This window comes from Myotis daubentonii, chromosome 2 (genome assembly GCF_963259705.1).
Source record: "Myotis daubentonii chromosome 2, mMyoDau2.1, whole genome shotgun sequence".
Taxonomy (NCBI): Eukaryota; Metazoa; Chordata; class Mammalia; order Chiroptera; family Vespertilionidae; genus Myotis; species Myotis daubentonii.
In genome coordinates, this window is record NC_081841.1 from 2285494 (window position 1) to 2301834 (window position 16341).

The following is a 16341-nucleotide window of genomic DNA, read 5'->3' on the forward strand; positions in this document are numbered from 1 at the left end:
CCAACCCCACCCCTGCTCCATGGGCCCCACAGGGAGCATGGGGTGTCTGTCCTCCCCTCACCCCTCTGAGACCCCACATGCCCCCCGCTTCCCCGGGACACAGCCAGCCTCCAGGTGAAGTCGGCCTCGGCCCATCCCGGGCCTGGAGGCAACCGGCTGTCACCTGGGAAACCGCTTGGCCGCTGGCCAGGGTGCGCCCAGGGCGGGGGCCGTGCCTCCCGGGGGGGAGAGAGCCCCTCATCCCCGGGATTTGCCGTGAAAGCCGGGACGTGGGCCATCACTCATCACCCGGCAGGGACGGCCGCGCTGTTGTCTTTAGGTGGAATTTCTGAATCTCCTGCGTAATGTGCGCTGATCCCGGGCCAAGCTCTTCGAAGCAGACCGGGACAGGGTCAGCCGCGCAGGGTTAACCCCTTAAGAGGAAATGCCTTTAAAGAGCTGGTCTGGGCCCTGCTCGCTGCGCCGCCTGGCGGTGACCTGACGTCCATGTCTGGGCAAACCCTTGGCGATGCCAGAGACCCGGCATGGAGACTCGGTCCTGTTTCCCCCCAAATGGGCCACCCTGCCACAGAGTTTCAAACGGTAAACGCGAAGTAGAGTAACCTTGTGTGCTCACAGGTGAAGGTTAGGGTGCGGGTTCAAACCGCAGAAGAGCTTAGCAGCCTCTAAGAAGGCGGGAGGGGGCCGTTCGAGGGCGCTGCGCTCTGGTCAGATTCAGACGCCCCGCATGGTGCTTCAGCACAGACAGGTGGGAAGTGGGAACCTGGGCCATTTTCAGGGAAAAGATCCAGGTTCCCATTAGTATTGACATCCTGCGCACCTACTGTGCGCCAGGCTCTGCTAGGCGCGTCCACATATCAGTGGGCCTAATTACGTTCATCGGCGTCTGTAATTAGGACATATCCCTCCCAGCCCTCACATGGATGACCGCCTCTGAGGGGATGTGACCCTCCATCCATTCAGACATTACTGAACACAGCACTGGCGGCCACCATGCCAGCCAGCGGGGCCTGGCCGGGGCTGAGGACAGGAGCCCTGGTTTCGCAGGGACCCAGGGGCCCGCGGCAGCCTGGGAGCCGCTGAGACTGGAGTTGGATCTCGCACACCTGCTTGCCAACGCGGCTCTGACTTGCTGGCTGCGGGACCTCAGTCCGGCCCTTCAGTTTTTTCTCGTATTAATGGTGATGCCAGCCAAGCGACTGTCCCCGGAGGCCACTCGAGGATCTCACAGCGAGGGCCTGAGAAGGGCTTTGTGCACAGGCAGAGGGGACAGGGACCTGGAACACCCTCTGATTCTTCCCTGGCCGGTACCAGCTCAGCCAGGTGCCACCACCTCCCTGCAGCCTGCCCTGATTTGCCCAGGCAGGGGCAGCCCCCGGCTCTGCCCTCTCCTGTCACTCTCTGGGGACTGTCACCCTCTCCAGAGGCAGAGCTGCCTCTTCTCCACCCAGCACTAGCAGATGCCAAGAGGCATCAAGAATAGAGGGAACAGATGGAACAGATGAGCAGTTAGCTGGTGAGTCCTGGTGCCCTGTGGGCCTGCCCGCCCCAGACCACTGTGACTCCCCACAGCCCGCGGCCGTCCCCTCCCCAAGCCAGGCCACAGGGACGAGAGTGGCCGGCATTAGCTCCCTGCAGCCTCGCTCCACTAGCTGACCCTCACGGGGAGGGACAGGCAATAGAGACAGGGCAGCTCCCAGGAGCAGCTGCTCTGAGGTCGTTGCTCCCAGAGAAAGATCTACATGAATCTACGTTCGTCTGTGTGTCCGGCAGCGGTAACAGGCGCTCCCCGTGCAAGCGGCAAGACGGGCGGGGATCTCCGAGGCCCGGAGCGACACCTCGGGTGCCTCTAACGCTGGCATCCTCTTTGGCGCTCACACTTGTTTTAACAAAAGCAGCGGCCTCCTGTGAACCGTGCGGAGACTAAGCCCAAACTGCCCGCTCCGTCAAGAAGGAGCAACTAGCAAATCCGCGACTTGGGCTCAGCTTCCCCTTGGGGCCGCTCTCACTTTACCGCCATTTGCAGGGGGCACCTCCCTGCCGCTGAGTTTGATGAATCTCAACTCGAAGGCGGGCGGCGGCCGAGAGGCACCACCGTAGGAGGCTGTGTGCCGCCCCGCTCAGCCCCGTGCCGGGGCCCTTCTTGCTGGGAGGGGTCGTGCCTGCGGCTGTTGGTCCGCGGAGCCTAACGAACCTCCGGGCACTACTCCATGGCGAGCCTCCGGGCACTACTCCACGGCGAGCCTCCGGGCACTACTCCATGGCAAACCTCCGGGCACTACTCCATGGCGAGCCTCCGGGCACTACTCCATGGCGAACCTCCGGGCACTACTCCATGGCGAGCCTCCGGGCACTACTCCATGGCGAGCCTCCGGGCACTACTCCATGGCGAGCCTCCGGGCACTACTCCATGGCGAGCCTCCGGGCACTACTCCATGGCGAGCCTCCGGGCACTACTCCATGGCGAGCCTCCGGGCACTACTCCACGGCGAGCCTCCGGGCACTACTCCACGGCGAGCCTCCGGGCACTACTCCATGGCGAGCCTCCGGGCACTACTCCACGGCGAGCCTCCGGGCACTACTCCACGGCGAGCCTCCGGGCACTACTCCACGGCGAGCCTCCGGGCACTACTCCACGGCGAGCCTCCGGGCACTACTCCACGGCGAGCCTCCGGGCACTACTCCATGGCGAGCCTCCGGGCACTACTCCACGGCGAGCCTCCGGGCACTACTCCATGGCGAGCCTCCGGGCACTACTCCATGGCGAGCCTCCGGGCACTACTCCATGGCGAGGGAGCAGCCCCGCGGGGAACGGTCCGGCTCGCCCACCCGCTGCTCACGCTCCACGTGGCTGACGCCGCCGCACGCGAGTCCTCGGTCTCACGTCACGTCCGCCACAGGAGGGCCTGACGCGCAAGAAGCGAAGTCCACCTTGCTGGGTACACGCCGGCCGGATCGGGCGGACCGGACCCAACAGTAGCCGGTGCCTAAAAAGCCGCTCGCACCGAGCACCGAGCTCCTGGGCGCCGGCAGCTTCTGGCAGACGTTGTGGCAGAGCCGAGCCTCGGCAGACAGAACGTCACCTCCTCAGAGACAGCGTGGACGGCTGTGCTGAGAGGCAGGTGGTGGGTGGCCGAGACCAGCACCCGTGGGGGCCCAGGGGCCGGGGGCCGACCATCCACGGCCTGCGGCCCTCGCCGCCGGGCCCCGCCAGTCACCCCTTCTCCGAGCACCCCCACTGCGGCCAGGCCCCGCCAGTCACCCCTTCTCCGAGCACCCCCACTGCGGCCAGGCCCCGCCAGTCACCCCTTCTCCGAGCACGCCCACTGCGGCCAGGCCCCGCCAGTCACCCCTTCTCCGAGCACGCCCACTGCGGCCAGGCCCCGGCAGTCACCCCTTCTCTGAGCACCCCCATTGTGGCCGGGCCCCACCAGTCACCCCTTCTCCGAGCACGCCCACTGCAGCCAGGCCCCGCCAGTCACCCCTTCTCCGAGCACGCCCATTGCAGCCAGGCCCCGCCAGTCACCCCTTCTCCGAGCACGCCCACTGCGGCCAGGCCCCGCCAGTCACCCCTTCTCCGAGCACCCCCACTGCGGCCAGGCCCTGTCAGTCACCCCTTCTCCGAGCACGCCCACTGCAGCCAGGCCCCGCCAGTCACCCCTTCTCCGAGCACGCCCACTGCAGCCAGGCCCCGCCAGTCACCCCTTCTCCGAGCTCGCCCACTGCAGCCAGGCCCCGCCAGTCACCCCTTCTCCGAGCTCGCCCACTGCAGCCAGGCCCTGTCAGTCACCCCTTCTCCGAGCTCGCCCACTGCAGCCAGGCCCCGCCAGTCACCCCTTCTCTGAGCACCCCCATTGTGGCCAGGCCCCGCCAGTCACCCCTTCTCCGAGCACCCCCATTGCAGCCAGGCCCCGCCAGTCACCCCTTCTCCGAGCACGCCCACTGCAGCCAGGCCCCGCCAGTCACCCCTTCTCCGAGCACGCCCACTGCAGCCAGGCCCCGCCAGTCACCCCTTCTCCGAGCACGCCCACTGCAGCCAGGCCCCGCCAGTCACCCCTTCTCCGAGCACGCCCACTGCAGCCAGGCCCCGCCAGTCACCCCTTCTCCGAGCACGCCCACTGCAGCCAGGCCCCGCCAGTCACCCCTTCTCCGAGCACGCCCATTGCAGCCAGGCCCCGCCAGTCACCCCTTCTCCGAGCACCCCCACTGCGGCCAGGCCCTGTCAGTCACCCCTTCTCCGAGCACGCCCACTGCAGCCAGGCCCCGCCAGTCACCCCTTCTCCGAGCACGCCCACTGCAGCCAGGCCCCGCCAGTCACCCCTTCTCCGAGCACCCCCACTGCGGCCAGGCCCTGTCAGTCACCCCTTCTCCGAGCACGCCCACTGCGGCCAGGCCCCGCCAGTCACCCCTTCTCCGAGCACGCCCACTGCAGCCGGCCGCAGAGCGAGGACGCGCTGGGGAGGAGGCTGTGTCAGGCCGAGAACCTGGGGCGCTAAGGGCGCCTTCGCACGGCTGGACCGCATCCTTCATGGCTGGCTGACAGCTGCCTCGGGAGGAAGGCGGGCGGCCGGGGCGCCACAGGCAGCAGGCCCGGCCCCGCTCAGAGCCGCGCGAGCCCCACCAGGACCCGGTTTCCAGGGCTGGCGTGAGGTGGCTTCTGTGTGTGCCCTCAGGGTGCCCCCCGCCCTCCCTCCCAGCACACACGCAGGCGCAGGCGGCACAGACCCCGACCCTGTTTCCTCCTGCCGGCCCTCACCCCACGTGCCTAAAGGCTCCTCCAGGGTCTCTTCCTTAACAATGGGGGACACTGAGGCAGGGGCAGCGGCTCCCTCCGGGGCAGCACGGTGACGGCTGCTGACAGGGCACTGCACCCCTCCCCCGGCTCTCCGCGCGCTAATGGGGCATTAATTGTAATTAACTAATTACGCCTGCTGCCAACCGGCGGGGGAGGAGGCGGGGGCGGGGAGCCCCCCATGACTCAGTCGTGTTTACAAGTCGAGAGCCCATTTAAGAGCTTGTAAAGTTGCTATAAATGGCCCTTTGGCAACGGGCGTAACTGCCAGTTTAACCGCGGTGGGCCGGGCTCAGGGAGCCGGGTCTGAGGTCCAACAGCGCCACCTGGCGGCCGTGTCCCAAAGCGCGCTGCCGGCCGCCACAGGCAGGCCGGTTCTGGTCCAGCCCAGAGAATCCAGGGCCTGGAGACCACGAAGCCCACGCCCCTGCCCCATCCACAATGGGGAAACTGAGGCCCAGGGGAGGACAGGGCCTAGCCTTTGTCTGCTCAGCTGCTTTGACAATGTTCAGAGTCTATTCTAAGCCCAAATGGCAGCTACGATCGTCATCGTGCCCGGAGCTTAAATTCTGTAAAACGGGACAGTTTGGGAGGTACTGTGAGCAGGTCCCCAGGCTCACACAGGGACTCACACAGCTTCCCTCTGCACCCGAGACTCTGCTCAGCTGCCACCTCCTGCAGCTGCAGCCGCCCTGCCCTGCCGTCCCCCCCCCCCCGCACCCCAGCAGTCCCACTCCCCTGCCTCCTTCATGCGCCCATGGTCCTGACTCTCCAGGGGGCTCCAGCAGCCTGACCCCCCCCGCCCCCCGTCAGAGGGCTGCGCATATGGGGGCTCCGTGACGCACACTCCGACTGACAGACATCAGCAAGGCCAGCCAGCTCCGGGCGAGACCACAGCGCAGGCCTGACTCCCCGAGTGACACTCCCTGCACTGCACCCCGAGAATAAAATCATGTCGGCTCACAGTGAGTGGGGGGCTGTGCCGAGCCTGGGACGAGCACTTCACCCGTGATCTGCCTGACATTGGCGGCTGTGAGACGCCCAGTGAGGCGGGCCCCAGGCGAGCCCTGCCACCGGGGTGCCCTGTGGGTGTGGGACCAGCTGGGGCTTAGGAAGAGGCCTCAGCGGGCAGCTGGGCTGGTCCAGAAGCTTCCCGCCGGGTGGCACACAGGCCGGGAGGACCGGACGTCTCGGCCACTCACCCACGGTCATGCCGTCCATGTGGCGCTTGACGATGTCGAAGGAGTCCCGCAGGTTCCCCTCCGTGATGTCGAAGACGATGTCGGCGTGGTTGGCGGGGTGCGCGGGCATGACGGCGCGGAGGAAGATGATCTCTGTGGAGGGAGCACAGTGTGGGGGGGCAGCCGGGCCCGCGGCTCCTCCAATCCGCCCTCGGTTCTGAGAGCCACCCCCCGCCACTGCGATGGGGCTGGCTCAGCTGTCCCGCCCGCTTCATACCAACCGACCAAGGCGTGGCCACCCACGGTTACACCAAGCCCACTCACCAGGAACACGCAAGCCCACCACAAGTCACACGCGAGCCCACTCACCAGGAACACGCTGACCCACCACAAGTCACATGCGAGCCCACTCACCAGGAACACGCGGACCCACCACAAGTCACACGCGAGCCCACTCACCAGGAACACGCGGACCCACCACAAGTCACACGCGAGCCCACTCACCAGGAACACGCGGACCCACCACAAGTCACACGCGAGCCCACTCACCAGGAAGGCAGGACCCTGAGCAGGGAGCCCCGGAGCCGGACCCCCAGGCCCCCCTGAGCCCGGGTCCGGGAGGCGGATGTGAGCCCGCCTCCCGCCTCCTGGCCCGCGGAGCTCGCACATGAAAGCTCTCGCTTTTCTCAGAGCCGGCGCCACAGTATCGGCTCCTGTGCCGGCGGGCAGCGAGCCCCCTGCACGGAGAAGGCGGGGGGTGCCGAGGGGTCACAGCGCCAGCCCCGCTTCCTACCCACGGGGAAACCGAGGCCTGGAGAGGTTCCGGCTCTTTCCCCAGGCCAGGGCCAGCACCGAGCAGTAACTGGCCGTCACTCACGCATCTCCTGAGCAGGGGGACGGAAGGCAGGTGCCCGAGGGGACGGGGGAGGGTCAGGAAGGCGAGGGGCAGCCTGTCTCCTGCCCATGGTGAGGGGTGGGCAGCCACTTCTGGGCGGGCCGGGCAGCTGGGTGGCCTTGTCCATCTCCCAGACCACCTGGCAGAGGCGGGGCCGCTGCCCTGGGCTGGAGCACAGGCCGCCGCTACCGGCTCCGGGCCAGCTCCGGGCGTCCTCTGTGGGCTCAGTGCCCTCCTGCCCGCGGTGCCCTCTACGGGGCCTTCCAGCACCCAGGGCCCAGGTCTGGACTTCCGGGCCCGAGAGGCCAGCAGGGTCTCTGCCACAGCCAACTCCCCGCGGAACCGACTTAGACGCGCCCCGTGAGGCCGCAGAGCGGCTGCGCTTTGGGGGGATCTGCCTGCCGTCGGGCGGGACCCGGCATTCTGCTCCGACCAAGTCCGCGCCTCCCGGAGATTCCGCGCCTCCCGGAGCAGCCAGCGGGTCGGGCCGGCCACCTGCTCCTTCAGGCAACGCGTCCTCAGAAGCCGGTCCTGCCCTCGCCACCCCCACACCAGGCCGATGTGCTGGCCCGCACCCTGGTCGCCTGCGGGCCTCACATGTGGAAACGCAGGGTGTGGTCATGGGGGGGGTCAGAGAGCTCGTCCTCATCCCGGGCCCAGGGACTGGCCCTGAGCCTGACACAGAGGCTCGGCCTCCGCTTGCTGAGTGTCAGCTCCTCGGATGGAGACGGCAGCGGAAGGGGTGGCTGAGACCACGCCAGCGCCGGCATGTGGGTGACACCCCCAGAGCCAGTGTACAGAGCAGGGCCGCATTTGCAGTCTGCTGGGCACTGGGGGCAAGGCCCCTGGCTCCACCCCAGTGAACGGGTGGGCAGGCCAGGAGCTCCCTGCGGGCAGGGGTGGGCACAGGAGCACTGGCTCCCTGGACCCATCTAGCTGCTCCAGCCCATCTATCCCCCCATCCAGGGTGGGTCCCTAGCAGGCTCCCCTGCTTCAGCTCATGCCTTGTCCAGCCTCCTGCTCCAGCCAGGAAACCAGGCTTAGTTAGTTCCTCAGGTGCCCACACTCCCCATTCACCCGCAGGCCTTTTCAGGTTCTGCTCTGCTCGGCACCCTCCTCTCCACTTTCACCAGATTCCCTCCTAGTGACCACTCAGGCCCGAGCGTAAAAGTCACCTCCTCCTGGAGGCCCTCCCAGATTCCCCAGCACTTGGCACTGAGTCAACACTTCATCGCTATTTGCTGAGTGACTGTGACCTCTAAGAGGCCCTGACATGGGGGCGGGAGAGGGCTGGGGTCGGGCCGCCCAGTGCTATGCAGTCTGGGGACACAGGAGATGTGGGGGTCGGGGAGAGGGCTACATTTCAAACTCCAAACCCACATCCTACCCAGGAGTGGCTGCCTTGCAGGGAGCTTCCCTAGACAATGGCCTCCCCTGGGGACCCCCAAGCCAATTCCAGGCCATGGGTCACCGCTTACCTTCTGGGTGGGCGAACTCGCGGAAGGTGGGCAGCGAGACGACGGTGTAGGAGACGGTGTGCACCAGGTCCAGCATGCAGCTGATGTCGCCGGGGCGGCAGGACTTGATGCAGCGGACGGTGTCTGTCTTCTCCTGGTGGAGCCTGAGGACAGAGCACGGGAGGCGTGGGAAGGTTGGACCCCGGCCTCACGGAGACGGGGCCTGGGAGGCGGCAGGTGGCCAGGTGGCGCTGCGGCCCACAGCCGGCTCCATCAGAGCCTCCACAGCCCGCTGCTCCCTGAGGATGCCTCGGGCCCCTCCTACACCCTGGACAGGCCCCGAAGGGCAGGGCCACACCCGTGTCTGTGGGTCGCCAGCCAGGCTTTGCTCGCGTGAACTGAGCCCGTTCCTACAACAGCGGACACACATTCATTCACTCGCGCAGCAAGTCTGTTCTGAGGGCCTGCCGGGGGCCAGGCCGCGGGCACCAGGGGAGCCCTGCCTCCATGGAGCCCTCAGTCGGGCGGGTCACAGGGTCACAAACCGGGGAGTGATATAAACCAGCTCGGTGCTCAGCACAGTCAGTCTGCAGTTCACGGGAGGGGAGGAGGGGGAGAGGCAGTATGTTACAGGTCTATGCTCCAGGCCACGTGCTAGACATATTTTTAAAATCTTTTTAGTGTAAAATAAAACACTAACGTAAATGATACACAAACAAAGCTATACTCTAATGAGTATTATAAGGCAAACGCCTTAGTCACCACTCAGGCCAAAGAGAGAGAGCCTCACCAGCCACCGGAGGCCTTCACGTGCCCCCGGCCACCCCTCCTGCGCCCACAGCAAGCCCGCCCTGACTCCCTGGCGGTCGCCTACCTGGGTTTCATCATAGTTTCTATCACACACGTGTGCATCTTGAGACACAGTCGTTTGGACTTGTCTAGCAAAACATTTTTATGTCTTTGTCTTTTTATTGATTTTTTAGAGAGAAAGGAGGGGAGAGAGAAACATCAACATGAGAGCAAAACATTGATCAGCTGCCTCCTGCACGCCCCCTACCGGGGTCCAAGCCTGCAACCCAGGCATGTGCTCTGACTGGGAATTGAACTGGCAACCTTTTGGTGCACAGGATGATGCCTAACCAACTGAGCCACACCAGCCAGGGCACAATTTTTATGTCTCTTAAGTCCTTTTTAATCTACAGGCTTCCTCTCCATCCTCATTTCCCACAATTGATCTGCTAAGGAACAGAAGTGTCTGAGCCGTAGAGCCTCCGACATCTGGCCTTGCCGACTGCGGCCTCGCGGGCCCAGTATGTTCCCTGCATTGCCGGCACTCTGGTCGCTGACCCAGGCCCGGGTCAGAGGCAGGCCCAGCCCCTTGGGCCAGATGGTGGTGGGTGGCATGTCTCCCATCAGGGGGCACGTGTTGTCTGGTCGTCTTCCTTTCTGTGACGTCAGCAGCTGTGTGTGCTCAGGGCCGAGACCCACTGATTCACCGGGGATTGGAAAACGCTGATGTGCTGAGTCTGTTGTTTCTTTGGCATGTATTGGCTGGAAAACTTCTGCAATAAACACTTCCCTCACATGCGAGCTGGTTTCCAGGGAGTGTGGTTCACAGAGCAAGATGTGGGCCTGATTCTGCCCCACTGTTTACCAGTTTCCAGGGTCATGAGCCAGCTCCTATCATCACCCAGGTGTTAACCACGGGTGATATAAATATCAGTGTGAAATCAAGGACTTCAACTATCTGATGAATTCCAACCCACTGCAATTATTATCTTTTGTTGGAGCTCAAGTGCTCTCTTCTTCGGCCAGAGGGAAATCAGATTGGTCCCAGGGGAACTGGAGACCCTGCTCTGACAAGGTGGTCCAGCTCAGCTTGTGGCTTTATTGCCCCAGCGATTTCTCCAAGAAGTCTCGGGTTTGGTTTCTAATTCTCTTTCTATTTTTTTAGTGGAAATAGTATTTCAAAATCACAATCCAGATATCAGGGTTACTCAGTGCCACTGAGCTGGTCAGTTTCTAGGCCTCTGCACTGGACATTTAAAAAAAGATTTTGTATTGATTTTTAGAGAGAAGAAGGGAGAGAGAAAGAGAGAAACATCGATGTGAGAGTGAAACATCGATCAGCTGCCTCCTGCATGCCCCCTGCTAGGGATTGAGCCTACAGCCGGGCATGTGCCCTGACCAGGAATGGAACTGGTCAACTTTTGGTGCATGGAAAGATGCACAACCAACTGAGCCACACCAGCCAGGGCTGCAGTGGACATGTTAGAAGATAAAATATATCAGGAGTTCATACTGACCACGTCTGAGTCAAAAACCAGGCCCACACAGTTATTTTCCTTAATCTCGACTCTTTTACAACGGAATCTCCTCTCTTCCGTATCAGAATCCTGGTCCTTAGGAACACAGGCGATGACAGAGTGTCCTAAAATTATTTATTTAGTTTATCCCACACAGTAGTCTCAGAATAACAATAGTAAAATTGCCACCATTAATTACCTAAAAAGCATATTTGGGGAATATGTTCTCTCCGTTCTACCTACTAATTTTAAATAGACGTGCTATATCTACATTGTCTGAGCACATAGCAATTCTACTGTACTTTTCCTTGTAACACTCGTCTAGTTGCAGTTCTAGGAGTAGCAGTTTTTAACGCTTGCATGTGATAATAGTCTGTACTCTCTGAACACAAAACGGTTTTGCTGGATGTAAGGTCCTGGTCTTCTATTTTCTTGAGCGTTCTAATTATTCATATTTTCCTGGCGAAAGTCGTGCTGCGAAAGTCTGATGATAATATGATTTTTCCCTTAAAAGTTACTTGCTGGTTTTGCCTCGATGCCCGTAGTTTGCTTCCTCTTCTCTTTAAAGTCCAATCATTGTATTAGACTATGTGATTTTTGGTGGTGGTCCTGATTTTATTACTGTTACTACGCTATTTTATCTCCCCCACACTCAGTGCAAAGAAAGAAAACAACGTGAAAAAATATGTCCTCATTATTATTCACAATAAAAAGGACCTGCTTCGTTCGCAGGCCCGGCTGTGCTGTGCAGGAGGAGCGCTTTGTGGCTCAGGTGGAACCAAGTACCATTTAGTTTGCAGACTCGGTGGCTGCACTAACTCCACAGGAACTGTGATAAACGGAACCATTTCTGTGGCCCCCCAGATCTCAGTAAACAAAACCTACACAAGAAAAGATAGCCCTGGCTGGTTTGGCTCAGTGGATAGAGCATTGGCCTGTGGACTGAAGGGTCCGGTGTTGGATTCCAGTCAAGGGCACATGCCGGGGCTGCGGGCTCGATCCCCAGTAGGGGGCGTGCAGGAGGCAGCCGGTCTATGATTCTCTCATCATTGATGTTTCTATCTCTCTCTCCCTCCGTCTCCCTTCCTCTCTGAAATCAATAAAAATAAAATCATATAGATATAGATATAGATAACAATCAATCTGTCCATAAACTGTACCTAAAGACTCTTTCTTTAGGGTCAGTTAGAAAAGGGGCCCTTTGAGTATAAGGACACATGGATTATTGTGGTCTAAAGATTGCTATCATGTCTGTTATAATGATGAGGTAGACATCAAACCACTGTCAGATTAAGAAACTTCTCCAACTCGTCTCAATTCTTCAACTAGTGGAGCCAGCTCCTCTTCTAGGCGGACAGTCAGTCCTGCATTGGCACTGCCGCTGGCTATGAAACTCACCACCAAAGGCAAAGGATTACATTGACCCACCTGGTTGGTGTTAGAATAGCAGGTGAGACTTCCATTTTTTGAAAGTCCGAGTTTGCTCCTTTGGCCTGTTGCAAGGGTAAGAGCAGATAAAAAACCAGATCTCAAGGGAGGCTCCGGAGCAATATCATTGGTCACCTTAACAATAGGCGCTCCGCCTCATCAGACAGAAGAGCATGAGCCCTTCAACACTTGGTAACTTTTCATACAGGAGTCGCATCAGGCCATCCGCACGACGAACCCCTTTCTCTCTCAGGTTCAATATGGGCTGCCTGGTTCTCTGGGCAGCAGGGTTCGTGGCTGCCTCCTGCCACTTCAGGGGCAGCTTCAAAGACCTGGCCTATGTCTTGATGTTGGTTGGTCTGAGTAGGTATGTTTGGGTATGTTGTATTTTTTCAATATGGAATTTCAATTTTTTAAAAATGTTTCCGTAAAGTTTTTTTGCGTTATTATTTGTTAGTATTTACTTTCCCCCTTATTTTGGGTGAGTTCCTTAGAGATTTCTATTATTGGTATGTTAGATCTTTGCCTGCCTTCAATATCTGTCACTTTCTCTTTAAGCCTTTTCATCCCTTTTGTTATGTTTTTTTTATTTATAAAACTTTTATTTTCAGCTTCCCTTTCTACTGAGTATTTGTCTCTGAAATTGCTTTTTGCTTTCATGTTAAATTGGTCTACTGGACTTTGCAGGGAATACCTGTGAACTACTTTGGCATCTCCCACTGCTTTCTCCTGCGTGGATGCCAGTTGGGCATGGGCTGTATTTGGGGACTCATGGGGACACCTTATCACCTTGTGTAGTTGTAAACGTTTTCTCTGGATTTAAACACTTTCTTATCTGGTTATTGTGTGGTTTTGGTTGGGATCCAGAGAGCTTCAAACACTATGTGCTGTATCTTCCGTCTTCCGGAATCTCTTGGCTAGACACTTGGCACATATTATCTCCTTTACCCTTCCCAGCTCTTTCCTCTTCACCACACTGCCTCCTTCTCTGGTGAATAAAAGATCCTGTTTTGTGCTTGGAAACTACAGAAGGGGCTGTATCCAGGGCTTCCTGAGGCAAGGCCAGTTACGACCTGAGCAGCACTGACTAACCCAGTCAGCCTGCCGGCTTCCAACCTTCGAGGCAGCACGGGCACGGCTCCGGAGCTGACTCAGAGCCAGGCTGCCTGGGCCTGCGTCCCTGCCCCACCTGATACCAGCTGAGGGGCTGTGGGCAAGTGACTTACTAGTAAGCTCTCCACACTTCCGCGTCTTCACTGTGAAGTGGGGACTATACCAGTCCTTTCCTTGCAAGGCTGTTGTGAGGAACAGTTAAGTGCTTAGAACGGTGGCTGGCCCGCAGGAAGCAGTACATAAGCGTCAGCTGCCATAGGTTTTATCATCCTCTAATAATGACGATCCTGATTATTACCATTTCCCCCGGGGGCTCGGTTTAGTAGAATGACTCGGCCAGAAGTGAGGCAGCTCTGCATACCAATGACCTTGGATACATCCAACCCTCTGAACCTTCACTCCCTGTTTGTATCGAGATCCAAATGAACACTGTTCACAATGAGTGAAGAAACCAACATGTCTGACAGCCTACCATGTACCAGACATGGCCTTGGGAGTTTCATTAATCTCCACAGAAACCCATGGACCACACCCTCCTCTGTGCTAGGCATCTCGCTAGGCGCGAGGGACAGGGCTCTGAAAGAGACAAACTTGGTCCCTGCCTTCATGAGCTTTCTGGACTATGGGGAAGACGAACGAGAAACGTAAATGGCCACTGCAAACTGCGATCAGCATCATGAAGGAAGAATTACGAGGAAGACTAACAGAAGAAACCCAAGCCCAGGGGTCAAGGAAGGCCTCTCAGAGAAAAGAACACTTAAGCTGAAGTTTAACTAACATTCAGACCAAGGGTGCAAAGCATGTGCAAAGGGCCTGAGGCAGCAAAGAGCTCCTCAGTGTGGCCTGCAGGGAGTGAGCAGGTGGAGAATGAGCTAAGCCTGGAGATGCACCCGAGAACTAAGTCATGCAGGACCTTGACAGGCACCTGGGGGACTTGGGTCAGTGGTTCGGCTGGAATCCTGGTGGAGAGGGAGGGGCAGGTGGGTCGGAGCCCACACTGGAGGTCTGTGACAGAACGGCACAGTCAGCCATGGAGTCAGCAAACTGGGTTTTAACAGCGGCTGTGAGATCTTGGGCGTCGCTCGCCCTCTCCGTGTCTCTTGAGGATGAGACACCTGCCTGGCAGGAGTGGAGACAATGCAGCGAGGACCTGATGCGACCGGGCGTGCCCGTGAGCAGAGCACTCACTGCCCCTCCGGGCGCAGGGCCGCATCCTGGCATCCTCGGCGCAGGCACTGGCCCCCCCGAGGCAAGAGCTGCGTCAAGATGCTGCAGCCGCGCCCACCGTTTTCCCACCGCCAGGTCGGGCTGCTTCTCAGGACAAACAAGACGGCCAACTTGAGCCACATCCACCAGAAAATGCTTTTTTTTTTTCTGCTTCCGTTAAATGCTCAGCTCCGAGCGACACAGCAAGGAAACCAAGCTGGAGCCTGAAGCCCGGCCTGGCCACAAACAGGCCGTGTAACCTTGGCCAAGACCCTCCCCTTCTCTGGGGCTCAGTTTTCACATCTGTAAAATGAGAGGGGACGGGCTCACCAATCAGTCTCCGAGGGGCCTTCTCCCTCATCACCTCTGGGCTTAAAGGGGGCAAGAGAATAAATTTGCAAGGGCACACGGAGCCTCCCCTGCCCTCGCCTGGGCTCCCTGGAGGAAGGAGCAGTGACCGCCATGGACAGCCGCTCCCAGGCGTGCCCCGGGCTCCCCCCGGGGGCACCAGGCCGTGGCAAGCACCCGGCTCACCCTGATGATAAGCAACAGAGACTCCCACCCGCACACGAGGAATAAACCAAGGCACGCGAGGCATGCGGGTGGATCGCCTGCTGAATTTTATTGAGCCGGGCGAGGAGGGTGAGGAAAGCGACAAGAGGGAGCCCCGCGCCCACAGCGAATGCTCAGAGCTCTGCGGACACAAAGATGAAAAGCTTGGCCACAAAGGAGCTGACGGTGCCGTGGCGATAGAGGTCCATCTTGACGGTCAGGAGCAAGTCCCGGGGCTCAGGGACGGGCTTGGCGAGGGCCACCACCCCGCTGTGGGGGTTCACCTTCCGGGTGGTGAAAAAGCCCTCGTCATTGCCGCCGGTGATGGCCAGCTGCATGCTGTCCCCGGGGACGGAGCTGGAGGGGCCCATGCGGAAGACCACGGCGGGCACTTGGATGTTGGTGGGGAAAGAGAGGTGGTAGTAGGTTATTCGCAGAGGCAGCCTGTGGCACTCCTGATTCTCATGGCAAGGCAAGCGCTCGCAGCGGCTGCAAGACAAGTGACAGAGACAAGGGGGGTTAGGGCCGGTCCAGCAAGCGGGGGGCAGTGCGGGAAGCGGGTGCGCGGCGGGCTCCCGCCCCTCGGGCCGCAGGACGGGGAGGAGCGCCCCTCACTCACCTGCGGGAGGTGCCGTGGGCCTCAGGGCTGCGGACTCGGGCACTAGCCTCTTCCAACACCCTCAGGGGGCGCGGGGGGCTGGGGTCAAGGGCTGTGCCCGGAGGGCGGGGTGGCCCCTTCTCACCGGCAGAGCCCCGGCCCCAGTGGTCAGGGCCACCAGGGCTCCTGGGGGGCTGCAGAGAGGACCCCGGGAAGGATCGTCTTCCCACTAGCAGCCCTGACGGCGGCCATCGGCCAAGTGCTCGGCTCTGCACCACCACGCCTTCCCTCTGCACTGTCAGCGGGTACGACGCCATTGTCCAAATGGGGAAACTGAGGCTGAGAGAGCCAGTGCCTTCCCAAGGTCAGAGTGAGGAAGCCAGACTCATGCTTGGGCGGGAGGTCCATTCCCCTCCAGGCCTTGACTCCAGGCCCAGGTCCTGTCTGTGTTACAGGACTAGCCAGGACTAGGAGCAAAGATGGGGACAGATTCTAATTTCCCGTGACAGGATGGGGACAGATTCTCACTTCCTGTGACAGGATGGGGACAGGTTCTCACTTCCTGTGACAGGATGGGGACAGGTTCTCACTTCCTGTGACAGGATGGGGACAGGTTCTCACTTCCTGTGACAGGATGGGGACAGGTTCTCACTTCCTGTGACAGGATGGGGACAGATTCTGACTTCCTGTGACAGGATGGGGACAGGTTAAAGCTTCCTGTGACAGGATGGGGACAGGTTCTTACTTCCTGTCACAGGATGGGGACAGGTTCTGACTTCCTGTGACAGGATGGGGACAGGTTCTGACTTCCTG

General features: G+C 60.1%; 1 protein-coding gene and 1 pseudogene across 2 annotated transcripts in view; both read right to left on the reverse strand.

Annotated features, from left to right (window-relative positions):
• The window catches only part of FBLN1 (fibulin 1), a 69911-nt gene that overhangs the window by 10141 nt on the left and 43429 nt on the right, over positions 1–16341 (reverse strand). The window contains exons 15-16 of one of the 2 annotated variants that reach the window (XM_059681369.1): positions 8347–8489; positions 5995–6126 (exon numbers count right to left, since the gene is read on the reverse strand). In XM_059681369.1, coding sequence (XP_059537352.1) covers positions 5995–6126; positions 8347–8489 — 275 coding nt within the window. Of the gene's footprint in view, positions 1–5994; positions 6127–8346; positions 8490–14981; positions 15420–16341 lie in introns of those variants that run through there. The other variant, XM_059681370.1, reaches the window with a different exon arrangement.
• LOC132225537 (ragulator complex protein LAMTOR3-like) lies at positions 11894–14385 on the reverse strand (annotated as a pseudogene).